General features: G+C 43.4%; 1 protein-coding gene across 4 annotated transcripts in view; it reads right to left on the bottom strand.

The window, feature by feature from the left end:
* The window catches only part of SLC22A18 (solute carrier family 22 member 18), a 200,369-nt gene that overhangs the window by 102,090 nt on the left and 74,600 nt on the right, over nt 1-23,679 (bottom strand). For all 4 annotated transcript variants that reach the window (XM_033928513.1, XM_033928511.1, XM_033928512.1 and 1 more), the window contains exons 4-5: nt 22,045-22,190; nt 16,983-17,115 (exon numbers count right to left, since the gene is read on the bottom strand). In XM_033928513.1, the coding sequence (XP_033784404.1) occupies nt 16,983-17,115; nt 22,045-22,190 (279 nt within the window). The remainder of the gene's footprint in view (nt 1-16,982; nt 17,116-22,044; nt 22,191-23,679) is intronic.

The raw sequence follows: 23,679 nt of genomic DNA, 5'->3' as shown, positions 1-23,679 counted from the left end.
TGTGAGCTATACCCACTAGTCTGGATTCATCTGCTGCTTTGCTATGGAAGAAGTGTTCAAGTATTCTATTAAGGACACTTTATAAGACATATTTGGTTTCTATGTCTCCTATCTGTAGCTAGTACAGACCATATTCCACCAAGTATTATGGCTGACTTGGTTTAAGGTCTTCCAAGAAGTCAATATCACTTTAAGAGCTAATGACGTGTCCAATAGTAAGCAATTGGCTTCAGAAAGTTTAGATGGATTTCAAAAAAAGGAATTTATATGTAACGCATCCAATATATCACAAATAACTTTAATAGTAGGCCATATAGAAAACCAAAATTTGTGAAGAAAAGTACAATCCTAAAGGCCATCTTTTAGTAAGCTGCGGTAGAGGTTTCTACTGTGGTCCAAAGCATTCAATTCTCCGATACTCATAGGAATTCTAAGCGTTGGAGCATTTAGGGAAAAATTCTATAACCGATGCCTGAATTTACGTGTCAGTAGGTGCCCTGCCGATACCTAAGCAATTGTAAAATTCAGTCAGAAACGGCAGGGTTGAAGCACCTACCAACGCCTAAATAAAAGGCGGCTGAAATGGCCTCTGGAATCGCAGCTAGGTAGCCGCTGTAGGCCACGGAATGCCAACACTGGAAGTGGGCTACCCAGCCGCAAATCACAGAGCCGGAAAACCCTGGCCTACATTTCAGCCACTTGTTTTTGCTGCTAGACCACAGCAGTCGATCGCAGCAGTTGAATTCCCCCCTCCCCCATCAGCTGAGTGGCAGGGACTGCTTAAATTCAACATGTTATCTGATTGATGCACAATGTAAGTTCATCAGAACGATATGATCCTTGCTTTCTCTTGGATGTGTCTCATCCTGCTGCTGAAGAAAGCTTACATCATCCCGCATAACTGCAAAAACAAGGAGCTCATTCTTGCATGCCTTCGTGTGCAAGGGCTGAATTGAGATTCCAATAACATTTCTTGGCAGGGTATGCATCACCCACAAGAATCTCACCCCATATAGTTTTTGCATAGAGAACAATGGAGAGTTTGTGCAATATTTCACAGGAGTTCAAACAAGATAGTCAGCTACTTTTTGCTAGTTACTTTGTTTAATTTAGTTTTTGTTTAATTAATTTGAAATACCACATTTAAGGTTGATTTAAAAATAGGTGCCTAGGATGGGAAAGTATATAAGTGCATATGTTGCACTTATTTTCAAAACCAACATTGGCACCTATATGCCACCCAGTTGTCTATATGCCACTTCAGTGGAGCCCCCCAGATCGCTAATGATGTCAGGTAAACATGAGGGTGGTTGGGCTGGGGTGGGAGGGGGGGGCTAACATCAGGGGGGATTAGGTCTGTGTGTGTGTGTGGGGGTGGGGAACCCAGTGCTGTAGACCAGGAGCTTTATGTGTCCCGATGCTTCTGGGCCACGGAAATAATGCTGTTTATGAGGTGACTCACAGGTTGCTGAATCCGGGGGGTGGGGGTGAGGGGCATCAAGGTGCGAAAAGGGGCAAACCTTTACTGCACCTTGATGAATTTCTTCCTTAATACTCTTTAGTTTGTCAAACTGCCCTATTGTGCCTTCCAGGTAAACAGAGTTTTGTTTTAGTTCTTCAAATTCATCACTGTTAAATACCATTTCTAGTATGAGTATCTCTTCCATATTTTCCTCTTTGACCAAAGCAAGGAATTCATTCAGTCTCTCTGCAATGACTTGTCCTCTCTGGGTGTCCTTTTTATCCTTGGATCATCTAATGACCCTGTTTTGTTTTGTGTTTTTATACTGGATTCATGCTTCAAATGCAACTAAAAATGTTTTCTATTATGTTTTTGCATCTAAGGCAAGCTTCTTTTCAAATTATCTTTTTGCCTTTTTTATTAGTGCTTTGCATCTGACTTGCTATTCCTTATCCTTTTTCCTATTATCTTCCTTTCGATCCTTTTTCTATTTTCCAAAGGATGTTCTTTTAGCTATAATAGGCTCCTTCATCTCACTTTTTCACCATGCAGGCTGTTGTTTGGCTTTCTTTCGACTTATATTAATATGTGGAATATATCTGGTCTGGGCTTCCAAGATAAGATTTTCAAACAACATCCATGTCTGAAGTAAACTTTCTAACCTTTGCAGCTGCTTCTTTTAGCTTTCTTTTGACCATTTTCTTCATTCTGTCAGTCTATTTTTAAAAAAGTTAAATGCTAACGTAGAAGATTTCCTGTATGTACTCACTCCAGTTATTAAATCAAATTTGATCATGTTATGATCATTGTTGCCAAGTGATCCTAACAATTAGCTAATTGGGTAGGGGTGGGGAGGGGGTGTTTTGGAGTTTGTCTTATTGAAGAAATTGAGTTCTTTTTTGATTTTGATAATTTTATATTTGTGATTGTAAAACACTACATTTGCTCTAGCAGTTTGGAAATATATTAAGATTAACAGAACTGTAGAAATGAACTAATGCAGTCCCACAGAGCATGAGGTAGGGTACTCCTATTTCCTACCAAACCTATGGAACAACCTACCTCCACACATCAGATCCCATGTGGGACTTAAAAGCTTCAGGAAAGCCATAAAAACCTACATCTTTGTCTAACCCCATCCTCTCAACCTCAAGCTACGCCTACCACATCCCCCTGCATTTGCTTCTACGGAATACTCCATGGACCGCCACTGAAGTATCTGGGTATCATTGTAGACAATACGATGAAACCTTCTGCCCAATGTGCAATGGCAGCCAAAAAAGCAAACAGGATGCTAAGAATTATTAAAAAAGGGATGATTAACAAGACTAAGAATGTTATAATGCCCCTGTATCACTCCATGGTACGACCTCATCTGGAGTATTGCATTCAATTTTGGTCTCCTTATCTCAAGAAGTGGCACTAGAAAAGGTTCAAAGAAGAGCGACCAAGATAATAAAGGGGATGAAATGCCTCTCGTATGCGGAAAAACTAAAATGGTTAAACCTATGGAACAACCTACCTCCACACATCAGATCCCATGTGGGACTTAAAAGCTTCAGGAAAGCCATAAAAACCTACATCTTTGTCTAACCCCATCCTCTCAACCTCAAGCTACGCCTACCACATCCCCCTGCATTTGCTTCTACGGAATACTCCATGGACCGCCACTGAAGTATCTGGGTATCATCGTAGACAATACGATGAAACCTTCTGCCCAATGTGCAATGGCAGCCAAAAAAGCAAACAGGATGCTAAGAATTATTAAAAAAAGGGATGATTAACAAGACTAAGAATGTTATAATGCCCCTGTATCACTCCATGGTACGACCTCATCTGGAGTATTGCATTCAATTTTGGTCTCCTTATCTCAAGAAGTGGCACTAGAAAAGGTTCAAAGAAGAGCGACCAAGATAATAAAGGGGATGAAATGCCTCTCGTATGCGGAAAAACTAAAATGGTTAAACCTATGGAACAACCTACCTCCACACATCAGATCCCATGTGGGACTTAAAAGCTTCAGGAAAGCCATAAAAACCTACATCTTTGTCTAACCCCATCCTCTCAACCTCAAGCTACGCCTACCACATCCCCCTGCATTTGCTTCTACGGAATACTCCATGGACCGCCACTGAAGTATCTGGGTATCATTGTAGACAATACGATGAAACCTTCTGCCCAATGTGCAATGGCAGCCAAAAAAGCAAACAGGATGCTAAGAATTATTAAAAAAGGGATGATTAACAAGACTAAGAATGTTATAATGCCCCTGTATCACTCCATGGTACGACCTCATCTGGAGTATTGCATTCAATTTTGGTCTCCTTATCTCAAGAAGTGGCACTAGAAAAGGTTCAAAGAAGAGCGACCAAGATAATAAAGGGGATGAAATGCCTCTCGTATGCGGAAAAACTAAAATGGTTAAACCTATGGAACAACCTACCTCCACACATCAGATCCCATGTGGGACTTAAAAGCTTCAGGAAAGCCATAAAAACCTACATCTTTGTCTAACCCCATCCTCTCAACCTCAAGCTACGCCTACCACATCCCCCTGCATTTGCTTCTACGGAATACTCCATGGACCGCCACTGAAGTATCTGGGTATCATCGTAGACAATACGATGAAACCTTCTGCCCAATGTGCAATGGCAGCCAAAAAAGCAAACAGGATGCTAAGAATTATTAAAAAAAGGGATGATTAACAAGACTAAGAATGTTATAATGCCCCTGTATCACTCCATGGTACGACCTCATCTGGAGTATTGCATTCAATTTTGGTCTCCTTATCTCAAGAAGTGGCACTAGAAAAGGTTCAAAGAAGAGCGACCAAGATAATAAAGGGGATGAAATGCCTCTCGTATGCGGAAAAACTAAAATGGTTAAACCTATGGAACAACCTACCTCCACACATCAGATCCCATGTGGGACTTAAAAGCTTCAGGAAAGCCATAAAAACCTACATCTTTGTCTAACCCCATCCTCTCAACCTCAAGCTACGCCTACCACATCCCCCTGCATTTGCTTCTACGGAATACTCCATGGACCGCCACTGAAGTATCTGGGTATCATTGTAGACAATACGATGAAACCTTCTGCCCAATGTGCAATGGCAGCCAAAAAAGCAAACAGGATGCTAAGAATTATTAAAAAAAGGGATGATTAACAAGACTAAGAATGTTATAATGCCCCTGTATCACTCCATGGTACGACCTCATCTGGAGTATTGCATTCAATTTTGGTCTCCTTATCTCAAGAAGTGGCACTAGAAAAGGTTCAAAGAAGAGCGACCAAGATAATAAAGGGGATGAAATGCCTCTCGTATGCGGAAAAACTAAAATGGTTAAACCTATGGAACAACCTACCTCCACACATCAGATCCCATGTGGGACTTAAAAGCTTCAGGAAAGCCATAAAAACCTACATCTTTGTCTAACCCCATCCTCTCAACCTCAAGCTACGCCTACCACATCCCCCTGCATTTGCTTCTACGGAATACTCCATGGACCGCCACTGAAGTATCTGGGTATCATTGTAGACAATACGATGAAACCTTCTGCCCAATGTGCAATGGCAGCCAAAAAAGCAAACAGGATGCTAAGAATTATTAAAAAAGGGATGATTAACAAGACTAAGAATGTTATAATGCCCCTGTATCACTCCATGGTACGACCTCATCTGGAGTATTGCATTCAATTTTGGTCTCCTTATCTCAAGAAGTGGAACTAGAAAAGGTTCAAAGAAGAGCGACCAAGATAATAAAGGGGATGAAATGCCTCTCGTATGCGGAAAAACTAAAATGGTTAAACCTATGGAACAACCTACCTCCACACATCAGATCCCATGTGGGACTTAAAAGCTTCAGGAAAGCCATAAAAACCTACATCTTTGTCTAACCCCATCCTCTCAACCTCAAGCTACGCCTACCACATCCCCCTGCATTTGCTTCTACGGAATACTCCATGGACCGCCACTGAAGTATCTGGGTATCATTGTAGACAATACGATGAAACCTTCTGCCCAATGTGCAATGGCAGCCAAAAAAGCAAACAGGATGCTAAGAATTATTAAAAAAGGGATGATTAACAAGACTAAGAATGTTATAATGCCCCTGTATCACTCCATGGTACGACCTCATCTGGAGTATTGCATTCAATTTTGGTCTCCTTATCTCAAGAAGTGGCACTAGAAAAGGTTCAAAGAAGAGCGACCAAGATAATAAAGGGGATGAAATGCCTCTCGTATGCGGAAAAACTAAAATGGTTAAACCTATGGAACAACCTACCTCCACACATCAGATCCCATGTGGGACTTAAAAGCTTCAGGAAAGCCATAAAAACCTACATCTTTGTCTAACCCCATCCTCTCAACCTCAAGCTACGCCTACCACATCCCCCTGCATTTGCTTCTACGGAATACTCCATGGACCGCCACTGAAGTATCTGGGTATCATTGTAGACAATACGATGAAACCTTCTGCCCAATGTGCAATGGCAGCCAAAAAAGCAAACAGGATGCTAAGAATTATTAAAAAAGGGATGATTAACAAGACTAAGAATGTTATAATGCCCCTGTATCACTCCATGGTACGACCTCATCTGGAGTATTGCATTCAATTTTGGTCTCCTTATCTCAAGAAGTGGCACTAGAAAAGGTTCAAAGAAGAGCGACCAAGATAATAAAGGGGATGAAATGCCTCTCGTATGCGGAAAAACTAAAATGGTTAAACCTATGGAACAACCTACCTCCACACATCAGATCCCATGTGGGACTTAAAAGCTTCAGGAAAGCCATAAAAACCTACATCTTTGTCTAACCCCATCCTCTCAACCTCAAGCTACGCCTACCACATCCCCCTGCATTTGCTTCTACGGAATACTCCATGGACCGCCACTGAAGTATCTGGGTATCATCGTAGACAATACGATGAAACCTTCTGCCCAATGTGCAATGGCAGCCAAAAAAGCAAACAGGATGCTAAGAATTATTAAAAAAAGGGATGATTAACAAGACTAAGAATGTTATAATGCCCCTGTATCACTCCATGGTACGACCTCATCTGGAGTATTGCATTCAATTTTGGTCTCCTTATCTCAAGAAGTGGCACTAGAAAAGGTTCAAAGAAGAGCGACCAAGATAATAAAGGGGATGAAATGCCTCTCGTATGCGGAAAAACTAAAATGGTTAAACCTATGGAACAACCTACCTCCACACATCAGATCCCATGTGGGACTTAAAAGCTTCAGGAAAGCCATAAAAACCTACATCTTTGTCTAACCCCATCCTCTCAACCTCAAGCTACGCCTACCACATCCCCCTGCATTTGCTTCTACGGAATACTCCATGGACCGCCACTGAAGTATCTGGGTATCATTGTAGACAATACGATGAAACCTTCTGCCCAATGTGCAATGGCAGCCAAAAAAGCAAACAGGATGCTAAGAATTATTAAAAAAAGGGATGATTAACAAGACTAAGAATGTTATAATGCCCCTGTATCACTCCATGGTACGACCTCATCTGGAGTATTGCATTCAATTTTGGTCTCCTTATCTCAAGAAGTGGCACTAGAAAAGGTTCAAAGAAGAGCGACCAAGATAATAAAGGGGATGAAATGCCTCTCGTATGCGGAAAAACTAAAATGGTTAAACCTATGGAACAACCTACCTCCACACATCAGATCCCATGTGGGACTTAAAAGCTTCAGGAAAGCCATAAAAACCTACATCTTTGTCTAACCCCATCCTCTCAACCTCAAGCTACGCCTACCACATCCCCCTGCATTTGCTTCTACGGAATACTCCATGGACCGCCACTGAAGTATCTGGGTATCATCGTAGACAATACGATGAAACCTTCTGCCCAATGTGCAATGGCAGCCAAAAAAGCAAACAGGATGCTAAGAATTATTAAAAAAAGGATGATTAACAAGACTAAGAATGTTATAATGCCCCTGTATCACTCCATGGTACGACCTCATCTGGAGTATTGCATTCAATTTTGGTCTCCTTATCTCAAGAAGTGGCACTAGAAAAGGTTCAAAGAAGAGCGACCAAGATAATAAAGGGGATGAAATGCCTCTCGTATGCGGAAAAACTAAAATGGTTAGGGCTCTTCAGCTGGAAAAGAACCATGCAGGGCCGGATTAATGAATAGCCCAGGAGGCACGTGCCTAGGGCCCGAAATTTCAGGGGGGGCCCTCTGATGGAGGACAAACAGAGAGCAGCTGTCCTACCATCTCCCTTCACCTCACCTTTTTTTTTTTATATACGGCTATGGGCCCCCCAGGCAGCTAAGACCAGCTATGGCCCCTCCCCTCCCAGCATCAACGGCACTTAAAAGATCGGCAACAGGCCCACTGGCATCAACATGTAAGATCGGTAATGCTTCTCCTCTGACACAAACTGCCAGGGCGGAAACAGGAAGCTGCATCAGAGAGAAGCTTTGGGGCTGAGCACCGCGTTGACGATCTTATTTGTTATTGATGCTGGGAGGCCCGTTGCCAATCTTCTTACTTGCTGTCAATGCCGGGGCCTGTTACGGTTTGAAAAAAAAAAAAAAAAATCAGAAAGAAAGGTGAGTGCTACATACTTTTCTGCTGAGCTGGACATCATCTCACTCCCCTCAGTTTGGTTGCTGGCTCCAACAGATACAGTATTATGCTAAATTAGAACTTTGCACATACTCTGGACGAACATTATCAGAATGGACACACTACTTTGATTTTTGGGACTCCTTTCGCCTTGAAAATATATAGACAGTTCTCTTTTTGTGTTATGCTGTTTTTCAGGGTATGCTGGGGGAAGAGTGTGGAGAGTCACCAGGAAAGCAGACTTTGATAGTCTGTGCACCTGATAATTGGGTAACTCTGACATCATACTATTGTAGGGATTTATGCTGGCCAGAGTGTGCGTGTGGATGTCTGTAAGGGTGTAGTTTGAATGACTGTGTGGGTTGTGATTTTTCCTGCTATATTTCTTTGCTATAGGGGGGCAGGGGGTTTGGTTATGATGATTGAAGTGGGGAGAAGGGGCAGATGATGGAAATGGGGAGAACTTGTGCCATCAGCATCAGGCACATATTGGAAAGCAGCAGCAGTGAGGGGCCCTCACCTCCTCACCACTGCTGCTGTTTTCCCACATGCTGGATGGGGAGGAAGAAGACAGAGTTAATGAGATAGTGGAGGGGTGAGTAGACACAGTGAAAAGAGGGAAACTGAGGACTGAACAGTAAGAAATAAATGTATTTAGACAGAGGCAGAAAACAGAGAAGGAAGACAAGAGAAGGGAAGGGAAGAGAGAGATGCCAAAGAACGGGGAAGGAGACAGAGATATCAGATCTGAGTGGAGGAAATGAGAAGAAAGAGATGCTAAAAACCACAGGGGGGAGGAAAGTAAAGATGGAAGGAGAGAGATGCCAGACCATGAGGGGAACAGAGGGAAGATGATAGATGCCAGACCAAGAGGAGGGGGGCAGGAAGAGAGATGGCAAGGGGAGACAGAGTTTCTGGAAGGGGCAGATAGTAGATGGAAGGAAGAAAATGAGGAAAAGGGGATATATAATCATTTAATAAAAAGCATAAAAGCAAATAAGAAAACAGGTAAATAAATGGGGATGGGGCAGGGCCAGGGGGCCCAGTGTACTTGTGTGCCTAGGGTCCCTTGAAGAATTAATCCTGCCCTGCCACCCATGAGAACGGGCTATTGAGCTTGACCCAGTAAGACTATTCTTATGTTCTTACTTGATACTAGATGTTTGATCACTCATGTACAAACGATGCTCATACACCGAACAGGACAACCAAATTATATGTCATTTATATGCTAGGCTCAAGTATCTTCGACGGAGCATGTATTGTTATACAGACTTCCCTTGCTTTGCACTTCATCCACTTGATTGTAAAGTCAGCCCCATACAGGAGAATCTGTACTCTGTGCATCACTTAAACAGTATCTTTATGTAACTTTGTAAAATCGTATACCCATGCAGGAAAAGCTGTAACGCCATGCAATGTTCTAAGAGTACTTTTATGTAACGGTATATTGTAACCCTATGTCTGTAAAATTGTAACTTGTTGTGAGCTCTATGGGAAGGATGGGATATAAAAACAAATACAGTAAAACCTTGGTTAGCAAGCATAATTTGTTCTGGAAACATGCAAAACACTTGTATATCAAAGCGAATTTCCCCATAAGAAATAATGGAAACAACCCAAAAACTTTCATACAAATACTGTACTGTATAAAGGAAAAATATATTAACTTGCACTTTACTTTTGAAAAGAATCGTGGCTGGTCTCGGTTAGGGCGCTGGTCTTTGACAAGAGGGCCGCCGCGTGAGCAGACTGCTGGGCATGATGGACCCCGGGTCTGACCCAGCAGTGGCAATTTTATGGTGTGAGGGAGTCGAGAGAGGGGAGAGGATGAGAGTTATTGTGTAGGACGACTTTCACTATGACGTGACGCACGTATTGCAAGACCTCACTCATTTATCAAGTTAAAATTTAATAAAACATTTTGCTCATCTTGCAAAACACTTGCACACCAAGTTACTCACAATCCAAGATTTTACTGTAAATAAATATAAGATACAAAGGGCCTGACGACATTAAAATGCATTCATGATCTGGAAACATGAGTAAAATGAACAGAGAGGATTGGTGCATTAGAGCTGCTGAAATCAACCATGAAAATAGATATCCCTTATCACACACACTGATGCACAATTTAGATTCATTTATATCTATAATAATAAAATGCTAAGCGCACATGCGCACTCTTACCGCGTGTTCCCTGATCCCTGATCTGTAGGTCAGTGGTCGGCAGGAGTGCGCATGCGCGACACCAGGACTCCTCCTCCTGAGCCCCAGACACACTGACCGCCTTCGGTCCCGCGAGCCTCTCATGTAGCGGCGGTGGCAGGGATGGCGGTAACATTACCGAGGCAGCTGTCGGCTTCAGGCACGCGTGACAGTTGTCGGTGCCTACAGGCCGTGGCAGCTGTCGGCGCCTGCAGGCCACGGCAGCTGTCAGCATCTGCAGGCCGCCACAACTTGAGGCGGCTGTGGTGGAAGGCGGACGCGAACGGAGGTAAGGGGTGCTGCTGGACAGGGGAAGAGGTGCTGATGGACAGGGGGGGGCAGAAAAAGGAAGGGAGGCCTACTGCTGGACAGGGGGAGCAGGAAAGAGGTGCTGATGGACAGGGGGGAGGTAAAACAAAGGGAGAAGGGCTGCTGCTGGATAAGGGGAGCAGGCAAGGGGTGGTGGTGGACAGCCGAGGAAAAAGAAAGACAGAAATACAGAAAGCGGCTAAGGAGAGAGAGAAAGAAATAAAGACAGACACATAAGAACATAAGAAGTTGCCTCCGCTGAGGCAGACCAGAGGTCCATCTCGGCCAGCGGTCCGCTCCTGCGGCGGCCCATCAGGCCCATTGCCTGATCAGTGGTCCCTGGCTATTCCTATAACTTGCCTTTCACTCCTATCCCTGTACCTACCTATACTCTCAATCCCTTTGTCCTCTAGGAACCTATCCAAACCTTCTTTGAAGCTCTGTAGCGTGTTCCTGCCTATCACAGCCTCCGGAAGCGCGTTCCATGTATCCACCACTCTCTGAGTGAAAAAGAACTTCCTAGCGTTTGTTCTAAACCTGTCCCCTTTCAACTTCTCCGAGTGCCCCCTTGTACTTGTGGTTCCCCATAATTTGAAAAATCTGTCCCTGTCTACGTTTTCTATGCCCTTCATGATCTTGAAGGTTTCTATCATGTCTCCTCTAAGTCTCCGCTTCTCCAGGGAGAACAGCCCCAGCTCTTTCAGCCTGTCAGTATATGAGAGGTTTTCCATACCCTTTATTAGCTTTGTTGCTCTTCTCTGGACTCCCTCAAGTACTGTCATATATATATATATACACACACACATATATATATTCTATATATATATATATATTCTAACACCCGTTAATTTAACGGGCTATAAGACTAGTTAGAGAAATAAGAGATCAGCATCTGGGATTGAAGGAGAAATAGAAAGAGTTGAAACTGGAGTTAGTAAGAGGGAAGGGACCAGGCATAACTAAAACATGTTAGCAAAACATATTTCTTTCTTCACTTTTTTACATTTTTGTCACAATAGAGCTTTTCAGAAATAAATCAACTTCTGTTTCTTTTCTCTCTATGAAAATTGTCTCAATGTTGTTAGTCCTACCTCCCTCTCTCTCACTCTTATTTCATAGACAAAAAAATGCATAAGCCATAACATCATAGAAATCTGAATAGCAATCTCAGAAAATGAATGAGCACTTGAGTTTCCTGGGAAAAATGCAGTGGGGTGGAAAACACTATTTGCATTCTTCTTAAATGACATCACAAAAGAAGCCTTCTATTACAGAGAACGTTAAGAATGATCCTTGTAGCAACTGGACCTGGAGAAAGCACTGGCTAACATGCCCAGGAAATGATCTTCTTACATAATATTACTTTTCTAGCTATAAGAAAAAGTGCTTCTGGGTTCACTTTCAGGTGAACTTTAAAAGATCATGGGTGCCTATATCCCACCTATTTTAGAAAGGCAACAGATGAGTTTTTGTGCCTTTTAAACATTACCCTAGAGCAGTATAACGTCAATTGATCAAAAATATGTGACCCGATATTTACAAACCCTGCAAGGTGTAGCTTCTCTCCCTTCCAGCCCCCCACAGGTCTCTGCACCTTTCATCCCTCCCTTCCCCCCAATCTGTAGCCAAGGTTCTCTCTCCGGGCTCCGACCCTTTAATCCCCCACCCAGGGCCTATCGAGGTACCTGGTGGTCTTTATGGCAGGAGCGGGGCCCTTTCGCTCCTGCCTCCTCGCGGCTGCCTTCCAAAATGGCCGCTGTGACTGCAAAGCCTTCGCGGTACTACAGGAAATGTCGCAAGATCAAACTTCTTGGCGTTAAAGATGATACGTTCTGTTGTCACTCTTCTTGAACCCCAGTCACTGACTATTCGAATTCATTCTCCCATCCTATCGTATCACTACCTCCTTTTTTTGGTTTCATTTTATTAGGCAACTATTGTAACTAGTATCTCCTTCCCACCTCTTGGACCTAGTCTCTGCCCAAAGTCTGTATTTATGCTGCCCCTCGATAATTAGACTGGCGGTATATCAAAATACAAACAAACTTGAAACTTGTCAGGGCCTGGAGAGCTGCATGTGGCTGTCCCTGCCCTAATGCAAATTGTGCAGACACAATTACATCTGCTCCCAGACAGGTCTAATTGAATATCTGTATGTCCTGGTAGGAGGAAGGGTCAACTGCATTCCCATTCCTTCTAGTCTCTGCTCACAGGCAGAAGTAACGTTGTAGTAGGAATAAATGTCAAATTCCACCTATTCTCTGCCCCTGTAAACATGTAGGCATATATTATGTACAAGTACATAAGAATAGCCCGTTCTCACAGTGGCCAATCCAGGCCAAAACTCAAGGGGTGGCAACATTCCATTTAGAATCCTAAAGAATAGCAAGATTCTGGAATCCCAAAGAGTAACAAAAGATTCCGGAACTCCAAGGAGTAGCAACATTGCATGCTACCGATCCAGGGCAAGCAGTGGCTTCCCCCCTGTCTTTGTCAATAACAAACTATGGACTTTTCCTCCAGGAACTTGTCCAAACCTTTCTTAAACCAGCTACTCTATCCGCTCTTACCACATACTCTGGCAACTTTGCTTTGTCAACTAATAGAACCCAATTGGCTTTAAAGTGGGACGGGCAAAATTTCTTTAAAAAAATAAGGACTTTTCATAAGTACTTTGGGGTGAATATTAAGCAAGCCTGTATCCACATAAAGACCTATGGCTAAGGTATGCAGGTATCTTTCAGTGGACGAGCAAAGAGATCTTTGTATACCTCCAACACATACAAACAGATAAAACTACACATAAAAATAAACAGGTAAAATTCAAGTACTGTATAGCAGTGGTTCCCAACCCTGTCCTGGAGGAACACCAGGCCAATTGGGTTTTCAGGCTAGCCCTAATGAATATGCATGAAGCAAATTTGCATGCCTATCACTTCCATCATATGCAAATCTCTCTCATGCATATTCATTAGGGCTAGCCTGAAAACCCGATTGGCCTGGTGTTCCTCCAGGGCAGGGTTGGGAATCACTGCTGTATATGAATAACCCAAAGTTGGGGGGGGGGGGGGGGGTTATAATTTATATTCCACATATCCTACAATTCTATGCAGATTACAAATTATTCAGGTACTCAAGCATTTTTCCCTAACTGTCCCGGTGGGCTCCCACTCTATCTAATGTACCTGGGGCACTGGGGATTAAGTGACTTGCCCAGAGTCACAAAGAGAAGTGCGGGATTCGAACCCACAACCTCAGGGTGCCGAAGCTGTAGCTTTAATCACTGCTCTTAGATAGAGATATACAGAACTAGAGAATGACAGGGGGACAAATTTGTCCCCCCTCCCCACAGGATCTATCTCCATCCCCGTGAGTTCTGTCTCTGTTCCTGCCCCATCCTTGCAAGTGCTGTCCTCATCAAGTTTATTTCAAATTTATTATACTGCCTAATCAGACTTCTAAGCAGTGTACATCGATAGAAAGGTAATTATATGAGTCACATTTAAAAAAAGAAAAGAAAAAGAAAGATAAACATCTAAATGAGTAAATATAAACATCATTATCTGCACAAGCCTCAAACTCTTTAAAATCATAAGTGTTTGAGGCTTGTGCAGATGAGGACGCAGCTTAGGCATTGGTGGAATGAGGCATTATGACATCACAATCTGAGCTCTAGAATGTTGCTACTTAGGATTTTAAAGGGTTTGAGGCTTATGCAGATGAGGACGGAGCTTAGGCATTAGTGGAATGAGGCATTATGACATCACAATCTGAGCTCTAGAATGTTGCTACTTAGGATTCTAAAGTGTTTGAGGCTTGTGCAGATGAGGACAGAGCTTAGGCATTGGTGGAATGAGGCATTATGACATCACAATCTGAGCTCTAAAATGTTGCTACTTAGGATTTTAAAGGGTTTGAGGCTTATGCAGATGAGGACGGAGCTTAGGCATTAGTGGAATGAGGCATTATGACATCACAATCTGAGCTCTAGAATGTTGCTACTTAGGATTCTAAAGTGTTTGAGGCTTGTGCAGATGAGGACAGAGCTTAGGCATTGGTGGAATGAGGCATTATGACATCACAATCTGAGCTCTAAAATGTTGCTACTTAGGATTTTAAAGGGTTTGAGGCTTACGCAGATGAGGACAGAGCTTGCAGCGATGGGGCAGGGACAGGGACAAACCTCACAGAGACAAATCCCGTGGGGACAGGGACAAATTTGTCCCCGTGTCATTCTCTAAACAACTTTTAGAATGTCCCCACAAGAACATGCAGATAACTTATCTGTATATCTTCATGTAGATATGGGCTGGGTGAAAATTCACTCTTTTGTGCTTTAAGAGTGACAGGAAGAACTCTGTGACAAATACTACTGAACAGGGAATGCCAGATTCTGTAGGAAATAAGATCATTTCCAGAGGGGAATTGCTTGCCCAATGCTGCCCTCTAATGGCTGTGACATAAACATACGTTGTCATAACTAACCAGTCCAAATAAAAACCAAAGTAAATAAAACTAAAAATACATTCTACTACTTATCATTTCTATAGCGGTACTAAGAACATAAGAATTGCCATACTGGGACAGACCAAAGGTCCATCAAGCCCTAGTATCCATGGGACTTAAAGAACTCAAATATTAAATTGCTGACCTGTTGTTAGTGACCTGTAACCTGTCGCTAAAATTGTCTGTAGTACCTAAAGATTGGAGGGTGGCCAATGTTACGCTGATTTTTAAAAAGAGTTCCAGGGGAGATCTGGGAAATTACAGACTGGTAAGCCTGACTTCAGTGCCAGGCAAAATGGTGGAAACAATTATAAAAAAATAAAATTGTGGAACACATAGATTAACATGATTTATTGAGAGTCAGCGTGAGTTCAGTCGAGGGAGATCTTGCCTCACCAATTTGCTTGACTTCTTTGAAGGTGTGTATAAACATGTGGATAAAGGTGAACAGGTTGATATAGTGTATCTAGATTTTCAGAAAACTTTTGACAAAGTTCTTCACGAGAGGCTCCTGAGAAAATTAAAGAGTCATGGATAGGTGGCAAAGTTCAATTGTGGATTACGAATTGGTTATCAGATAGAAAACAGAGGGTGGGGTTAAATGGTCTTTTTTCTCAATGGAGGAGAGTCAACAGGGTTCAGTTGCAGGTGGCCCCTACAATTGGGAAGCCCTGGGCATTTTCTGGGTTCACTCAATGGTAGCTATGCTCTGCAGTGGAGCAAGGGCAGGCCATGGGTGTGTCACCAAGTGATGTGTGCATTGCAACTTACAGAATACTATTAGTTAAGCGTGTTGCATGGGATACTTAGGGACCCCAACTTATGCCACCCATTGACCTAGCATAAGGAATTGTACCTTAAGTTCAATACACTAATGCAGCTTAGCACATGGTTTAGACGCATTGAGACGCTGTTAGAGTTTCCAAGTTTATCCACTTATCAAATTTCTAAGCGGAGTACATAAATTTAAAATCGGGATTAGACATAAAATAAGTCAGACAAACAATAAAAAAACAAATAGGGTTAATACATGAGGGAAGGTCCCATCTGTAAGGAGGTTCGGAAGAAGAAAAGAGAGAAAAAAAGGAAAAGCATTCTTAATTTGGAAGGTTTTTAATTTTGATTTAAACCTGTCAAGTGATATTTCTTCACAGAAATGGATCAGATTAGAATTCCAAAGCAGGGGAGGAGCTAATGAAAAAATAGTTCAACAGCTGATGTGGTATAGTGAGGGAATCGATAGCAGATGTTGAGTGTTGGATCAGAGGGATCTTGAAGAATTAGAAGTCTTATCTATAAATTCTAGGGAGTTGGTGGCTTGTACTTTGAAAGTTAGAAGTAATATTGTATAGGTAACTCTGAGATATCGGAAGCCAGTGAGCATTAATCAGAAACGGCATTAAATGATCGAATTTCCTCCCTTTTGAGATAAGTTTTTTCGCAATATTCTGAATGATTTGTAGGCATCTTTTCATGTTTTCCCTGCGCTTGAATTAAGAAACCAGGTTATAGAATTTTCCCCACTGACCCTAGTTTGACCTCCAAGTCATGTCTTCCACTTTCACAGACCCATGAGGTAACCAGATACAGAGCTTTCAGCTCAGGATTGCAAGTATTCAGAGGGAGCCCTGATGCATGGCTTCCTGGTCCAAGTTTGTCAACGCAAGGATTGGATCAGGTATGTTGGGAACAGAAGAAAGAGAATACATAGGATTAAAATCCCCCCAGTAGTTGCAAATTAACTTTCATGTTCCTGATTCGAGCCCTGGTTCTAATTAAGCTGGAAGTAAAACAGAGCAGATGGAAACTGCCAGGTCCAAGCTAATAATAATGATAATAATCTTTATCATCTTACTGTATAATGTAGCATACAACTGAGAAATAGCAATCCAGTAATGTACTCACCCAAATTTTGTGGCAAGGATGCCGCCGAAGAAAGGTCCAGCAATCATTCCTAACCCAAAGCAAAGTCCAAGCTTCCCCAAAGCTTCCCCACGTTCTGTTGGTGTTGTTAAGTCTGTTATCACCATTTGAGCTCCTGCAGAGGAGCAGAAAATACATCTTTTAGTGTTTGGAGAAGCTACTTTGAAATCGGGACTTCAGATGTACTTTGTGGTATTCAGCCTATGCCTGCTAGGTCTGTCCCCAGAGCAGTGCATAAATCAAAATCAGATGCACTAGAAACAGTACACTTTAAACCTTAAACTGATAAGAACATAAGAACATAAGCAATGCCTCTGCTGGGTCAGACCTAAGGTCCATCGTGCCCAGTAGTCCGCTCACGCGGCGGCCCAACAGGTCCAGGACCTGTGCAGTAATCCTCTATCTATAACCCTCTATCCCCTTTTCCAGCAGGAAATTGTTCAATCCTTTCTTGAACCCCAGTACCGTACTCTGCCCTATTACGCTCTCTGGAAGCGCATTCCAGGTGTCCACCACACGTTGGGTAAAGAAGAACTTCCTAGCATTCGTTTTGAATTTCAACTTTTCTGAATGCCCTCTTGTTCTTTTATTTTTTGAAAGTGTGAAGAATCTGTCCCTCTCTACTCTCTCTAAGCCCTTCATGATCTTGTAAGTCTCTATCATATCCCCTCTAAGTCTCCTCTTCTCCAGGGAAAAGAGACCCAGTTTCTCCAGTCTCTCAGCGTATGAAAGGTTTTCCATCCCCTTTATCAGATGCGTCGCTCTCCTCTGAACCCTCTCCAGTCCTTCTTAAGGTACGGCGACCAATATTGGATGCAGTACTCCAGATGCGGACGCACCATCGCCCAATACAATGGTGTCGTCCGCAAATTTTATTATCTCACACTTCATCCCTGTTTCTAGATCATTTATAAATATATTAAATAGCAGCGGCCTGAGCACCGAGCCCTGCGGGACACCACTTGTGACCCTCCTCCAGTCCGAGTAGTGGCCCTTCACTCCTACCCTCTGTTTCCTACCCGCCAACCAGTTTCTGATCCATCTATGTACGTCTCCTTCCACTCCATGGTTCTTCAGTTTCTGGAGTAGGCGTTCATGAGGCTTTTTGGAAATCTAGATATATGATGTTTATGGGGTCTCCTTTGTCCATCCGTTTGTTAATTCCTTCAAAGTGCGATAATTTTGAGTTTTCTTCTGTGGCTTCTAGAGGGAGCAGGAAAGTAGATTTGCCTGTTCCACAACACACACATAGCTCTAGGTTGGTTCCCAGCAGTCATGTGCAGTTTGAAACTAGAACTAATAGGAAAATCTTTGCACCTGAGGGTTTGGGGCATGGCTACAGGCCCAGAGACTCCAGAGAGCAGAACAGCTAGAGAGGCAGAGGAAAAACAAAGAGCAGCAAGGAAGACAAGAATGCTCAGGGCTGAGAGTTCTGGATGGCAGTGAGCAGCCAGAATGTATGGAGCTGGTAGAGGCTGGATCAGAGCAACCAAATCTAGTGCACTAGGATTTTCTAGCCATGGAGCTGGGAAAAATGGCAGAAGCACTGATAAAAGACAACATCGATGAACATTTTGAAAGAAACAAAATTCTGATAACCAGCCAACATGGTTTCTGCAAGGGGAGATCATGCCTAATGAACTCATTGCACTTCTTCGAAGGAATTAACAAACGGATGGACAAAGGAGACCCCATAGACATCATATATCTAGATTTCCAAAAAGCCCCATGAACGCCTACTTCGGAAACTGAAGAACCATGGGGTGGAAGGAGACGTATATAGATGGATCAGAAACTGGTTGGCGGGTAGGAAACAGAGGGTAGGAGTGAAGGGCCACTACTCGGACTGGAGGAGGGTCATGAGTGGTGTCCCACAGGGCTCGGTGCTCGGGCCGCTGCTATTTAATATATTTATAAATGATCTAGAAACAGGGACGAAGTGTGAGATAATAAAATTTGCGGACACCAAACTATTTAGTGGAGCTCGGACTTTATGTGCTTGGAACATTCTGGCAATGGTGCTGTGGTGTTTTTCTTCAGTTGCCTTTTCTTTTCCTTGTGCAGCCTGCAGCGACTCACAAGAGTTTTCTCTTGTCACTAGTGCCCTAGGACCCATTGCCCTGAGGCTGCCGGTGACAACATCAATGCACATTCTGAAAATTCATATCTCTGCAATTGCAAATATTAACATTCCACAACTTTCAGAATTTGTTTAAAAAGCTTTATATATCTTCTTCTTGCCACTCGAGATAGTGAACAATACAGTGAAATAATAATGGTGTGTTGTACAGTTGGATCCAGTAGGTTTTGGAGGGCTCACCATACAGTATAAGGGGTTATGATAAGATGTGTACTTGTCCTTTTTATGTGAAATTCACTGCAGTGCCCCCTAGGGTGCCCCACTGCTTTGTTAGGATGTCTGCTTGGGCGGTCTACTAAAAATGTTGGCCCCTCCTACAGCCCAATGGTTTGTTTTGTGTGGTTTTCTTTTGGACGTGTTGTTTGTTTGTTTTTTCGAAAATGGTTCAGAAAGATATACACACTAAGGACAAAGCATATCTGAGAAATGGCCATTTCCAAAACATAAAGATAGATGTTTTTCTGTTTCGTTATAGGATTTTTGTGTGTTTTCTGCAAAAGTCCACTCAGATTTGAGCGTCATATAAAAAAAGCCTCTCCACAGGTTATGTGCATGGCATGGCACGTTTAAGTGTGCTGATTTACATATGCCATTGTCCTGGCATAAATGTTGTTGACTAAATTTAGACTTTCTACTTATACTACCATATTTCCCCAAAAATATGACCCCTTGGGTGAGCATCCCCTCCCTCCCAAGCCCCTGCACCCGCCACGTAGCCAAATCTCCACCCTTCCCTCCCTCCCATCGGAACCCCACTACGAGCCCTACATAACTCCCTAAGAAGCGTCGGGCCAGCAGCACTCTAAACAGGCTGCTTCGGCCTTCCGCTTGAGAATTCACTCAGCCGCGTTACTGGATCAGTAACGTGGCAGAGTAAAATCATGGGTGGACAAGGCCGATGCAGCTTGTTTAGAAGGAGGGAGGGAAGGGAGGAAAGATGCTGCACATGTAGGGGAGAGAAAGGAAAGAGGAAGAATTGGGGTGAAGGAGAGGACAGGAGAGATGATCATGTACATAACCCGGAAATAAGACCTAGTGCGTTTTATGGACCTGTCTTATTTTCAGGAAAACACAGTAATATCCTGCATCAGAACTGGGCTGTTCTGTTGTTATTATAGAGCGGGCATTGTCCTGGTGGCATTGGTACACCTAAATGGAGGCGTCTTGTTAGAAAAGTGTCCCCTTTATTTTGCTGTTTTGTGCTACATAAGCAGAACAGTGAATACATGTCATAACTGGGAGGAGGGGATATCATTGATGACATCACAAGGTAACAATCATGGCTCTCTTCATTTGAACTGGATTGGATTCTGAAGTGTTACATTCATTTAACACAGAGCACATTTCAAACCTGATTGCACAGTTCTATTCTGATAGCTTTGCACAAACCACACGAATACATTCCATATATGGGTATGACTATGTGCCTATTTTATTCTCATGTAGCAGAGGTGTTGCTAGGTGGAGCTAAGGAAAGGACTGAAAGAAAGGCCCAAGATTGGCACTCCTAGCTGATCTAGGCGCCTAACTTACCCCCCTCCCTACCCCACCTTTTACCTTACTGTAGTGTGGTTTTTAGCACCGGCCCCAGCGGTAACAGCTCCAACGCTCATAGAATTCCTATGAGCATCAGAGTTGTAACCATCGCAGCCGGAGTTAAAAAATGCGCTACAGTTATGTAAAAGGGGGGAGGGTTTAATTATTTAAAAAGCTTAGTCAGTGCTGATAACAAGCAATTAACACACCTTAATCGGCTTAAATTAATTAGATGGTGGGTGCCTAGATCGGTAGGCGCTTAGTCCAAGGCACCTACCAGAAAGGAGGTGGATCGTAGGCATGTTTTTCATATAGGCGCCTAATTTGGGCTTAGGCGCTGGTATTGAGATCAAGAAGATCCTGGCATAAATAGGGTGTGTCTAAAGTTCGGACACCTACCAGCACCTAATTGCGCATTAGGCGATTCTATAAACGGCACTTAACTTAAGATTGACAAGCGCTATGTGCCGTGTTCCTCTGTGTTTATGTTTTAGACCAGGGGTGTCAAAGTCCCTCCTCGAGAGCCGCAATCCAGTCGGGTTTTCAGGATTTCCCCAATGAATATGTAAGAGATCTATTTGCATTGACTGCTTTCATTGTATGTTAATAGATCTCATGCATATTCATTGGGGGAAATCCTGAAAACCCAACTGGATTGTGGCCTTCGAAGAGGAACTTTGACACCCTTGTTTTAGACGCTATCTATAGAAACAGGGCCAAAGTACATATTTTTGGATTTTCAAACCTGGTCAAATAAAGTATGCGACTCTTTTGTGTGTTGAGTACTTTTTCCTGTGGCAATTTTCCAAATGAAAGCACAGGCATAGCTTCACTTTGAAAGATGCTGCAAAAGTCACAGGTGAAAACAACCCATGGATTTTGGAACAAGTGTCTAAGTGCCATAATACTATGCAACTTTTAGGCAACACCAGTCCACCAAAGAGAGGAAATGAAGAGCTGATCTAATGCCTTTCATTCCTAGCAATGGCATAGAAAGGGTGAGAGGCACCTGAGGTGGTGGCACCTCTTCCACACTGTACACACCCCCTTCACTTTCTCCATACCCCCCTCCCTTTGATGTCACTTCCTAGGTATAGGTCCCAGAAGTGATGTCAGAGAGAGCGCCAAAAAGGTACGGGGAAGGCAAGGAGCGCGTGGCAAGGAGAGGAGCGGGGAACGAGCAAACGGGTGGGGATCGGGCAGGCAAGCAAGTGAGCGGGTGGGGGGGAGCGAGCAGTTGAGCGGGGGGGGGGGGGCAGAGAGGTGGAGGGGTGCTGCTGTGCCCTTAGGAAGACCTTAGGAGGACCGCAACCGTTACCACACCACTGGTCCCTAGAAATAAATTAATAACCATGCTCACTACCATACCTGGCAGGCCATGCATGAATACAGATGGGATCCTGGACAAGAAAAGAAGCGGGACACTGGTGGAGATGGACAGCAGCAGATAGAACAAAGATCCGGAAAGGAAAGAGAGGGTTAAAGCAGCCCGGGCACCAAACCGGTCAGAAAACCTGGGTTAGAAAAAGAAAAGCCTTTCAAAACAATTTACTCTCCCTTCTTCCCCTCATTCAGTGCAGATTTATTTATTCCATTTTCTATACCATTCTCCCAAGGGAGCTTAGAATAGGTTACATGAATTTATTCAGGTACTCAAACATTTTTCCCTGTCTGTCCTGGGGCAATGGGGGAATTAAGGCCCAGATTCACTAAACCCACCAATCTGGATCGTTGGGTGATTCGTGGATGAGTTCTGTCGAGTGACCGATTCACTACAGATTCAGCATGCAAATGATCTCATCGGACGCACGCTCTACAGCGACCCCATGGATTGCTGTAGAGTGATCGAGACACATGCACAGATTATCCTTATGGGTTGTAGATGCCATTTGTGTAAGCACTTGCTCTTCGCACACATGAGCTCAAAATAAAGAGGGGGGGGGGGGGGCTGCAGTTTACTTGCCAGCCCTACACTACCATAGGCTGAAGCACATACCTGATTGTTAATGGCCGCTATAGGCAAAAAGGGGTTTTGCACTGATATTATACCTATGTGGCATTAGCACACAGCACATTAAAATGTAGAAAACAGAGCTATTAAGTACCCCGCAGCACTTCAGAGCTGTGCGCCATCTACTGCAGGGACACGGAAGCCAGAACACACTTTTTGTGCATCCAGATTGTGGAACAGAACATGCTTTAAACCTGCGGGTTAAAACCACCGGCTCACACTGCGCTTTTTGAAGAATATATATAAAAAGGGAGTAATATACAGTTTTATTTTTTATTTTGATGGTTGTTTTGTAACCTCGATACTGGGATTTCAGGGCGGCAGAGAGCAGGAGAGTCGGAAAGGACAGTAAGTGACTGGTCCTCAGCATTTGCTTCATTTTGGCTTCCTGTTTATGGATTTTGGCTTCCTACTTTTCATGGGTGGATCGAATTGGGTGGGAGACTGATCGGGCACAAGGTTAGTGAATTGGGTCGGAGAACGATCGCAAACTGGTCAGGACATAATCGGTACGTTTAGCGAATCTGGCCCCAAGTGACTTGTCTAGGGTCACAAGGAGTAGTGTGGGTTTGAGCCCACCACCTCAGGGTGCTGAGGCTGTAGCTTTAACCATTGCGCCACTCTAGAAATCAAAATGTAGCAGAAGTGAGCCAAGTATAGGACAATGAAGCCATTGTGACATCACTGATGAGGTTGGCTCTTGGTGGAATTGGTGGAATGAGGCATTATGATGTCACAATACCAGCTCTGGTGATCAGAGGCTGAAACTTTTCACACTACTTATTTATTCAACTTTCTATACCGTTCTCCCAGGAAAGCTCAGAAGGGTTTCCCTGTCTGTCCTAGCGGGCTCACAATCTATCTACTGTACCTGGGGCAATGGGGAAATTAAGTGACTTGCCCAGGGTCACAAGGAGCAGCATGGGTTTGAACCCACAACCCCAGGGTGCTAAGGCTGTAGCTTTAACCGCTGCGCCACAGATGTCAGGAGC

Source organism: Geotrypetes seraphini, chromosome 19, assembly GCF_902459505.1.
Source record: "Geotrypetes seraphini chromosome 19, aGeoSer1.1, whole genome shotgun sequence".
Classification (NCBI taxonomy): Eukaryota; Metazoa; Chordata; class Amphibia; order Gymnophiona; family Dermophiidae; genus Geotrypetes; species Geotrypetes seraphini.
The sequence above is the reverse complement of the archived record's forward strand: the minus strand, read 5'-3'. Positions and strand labels throughout refer to the sequence as shown.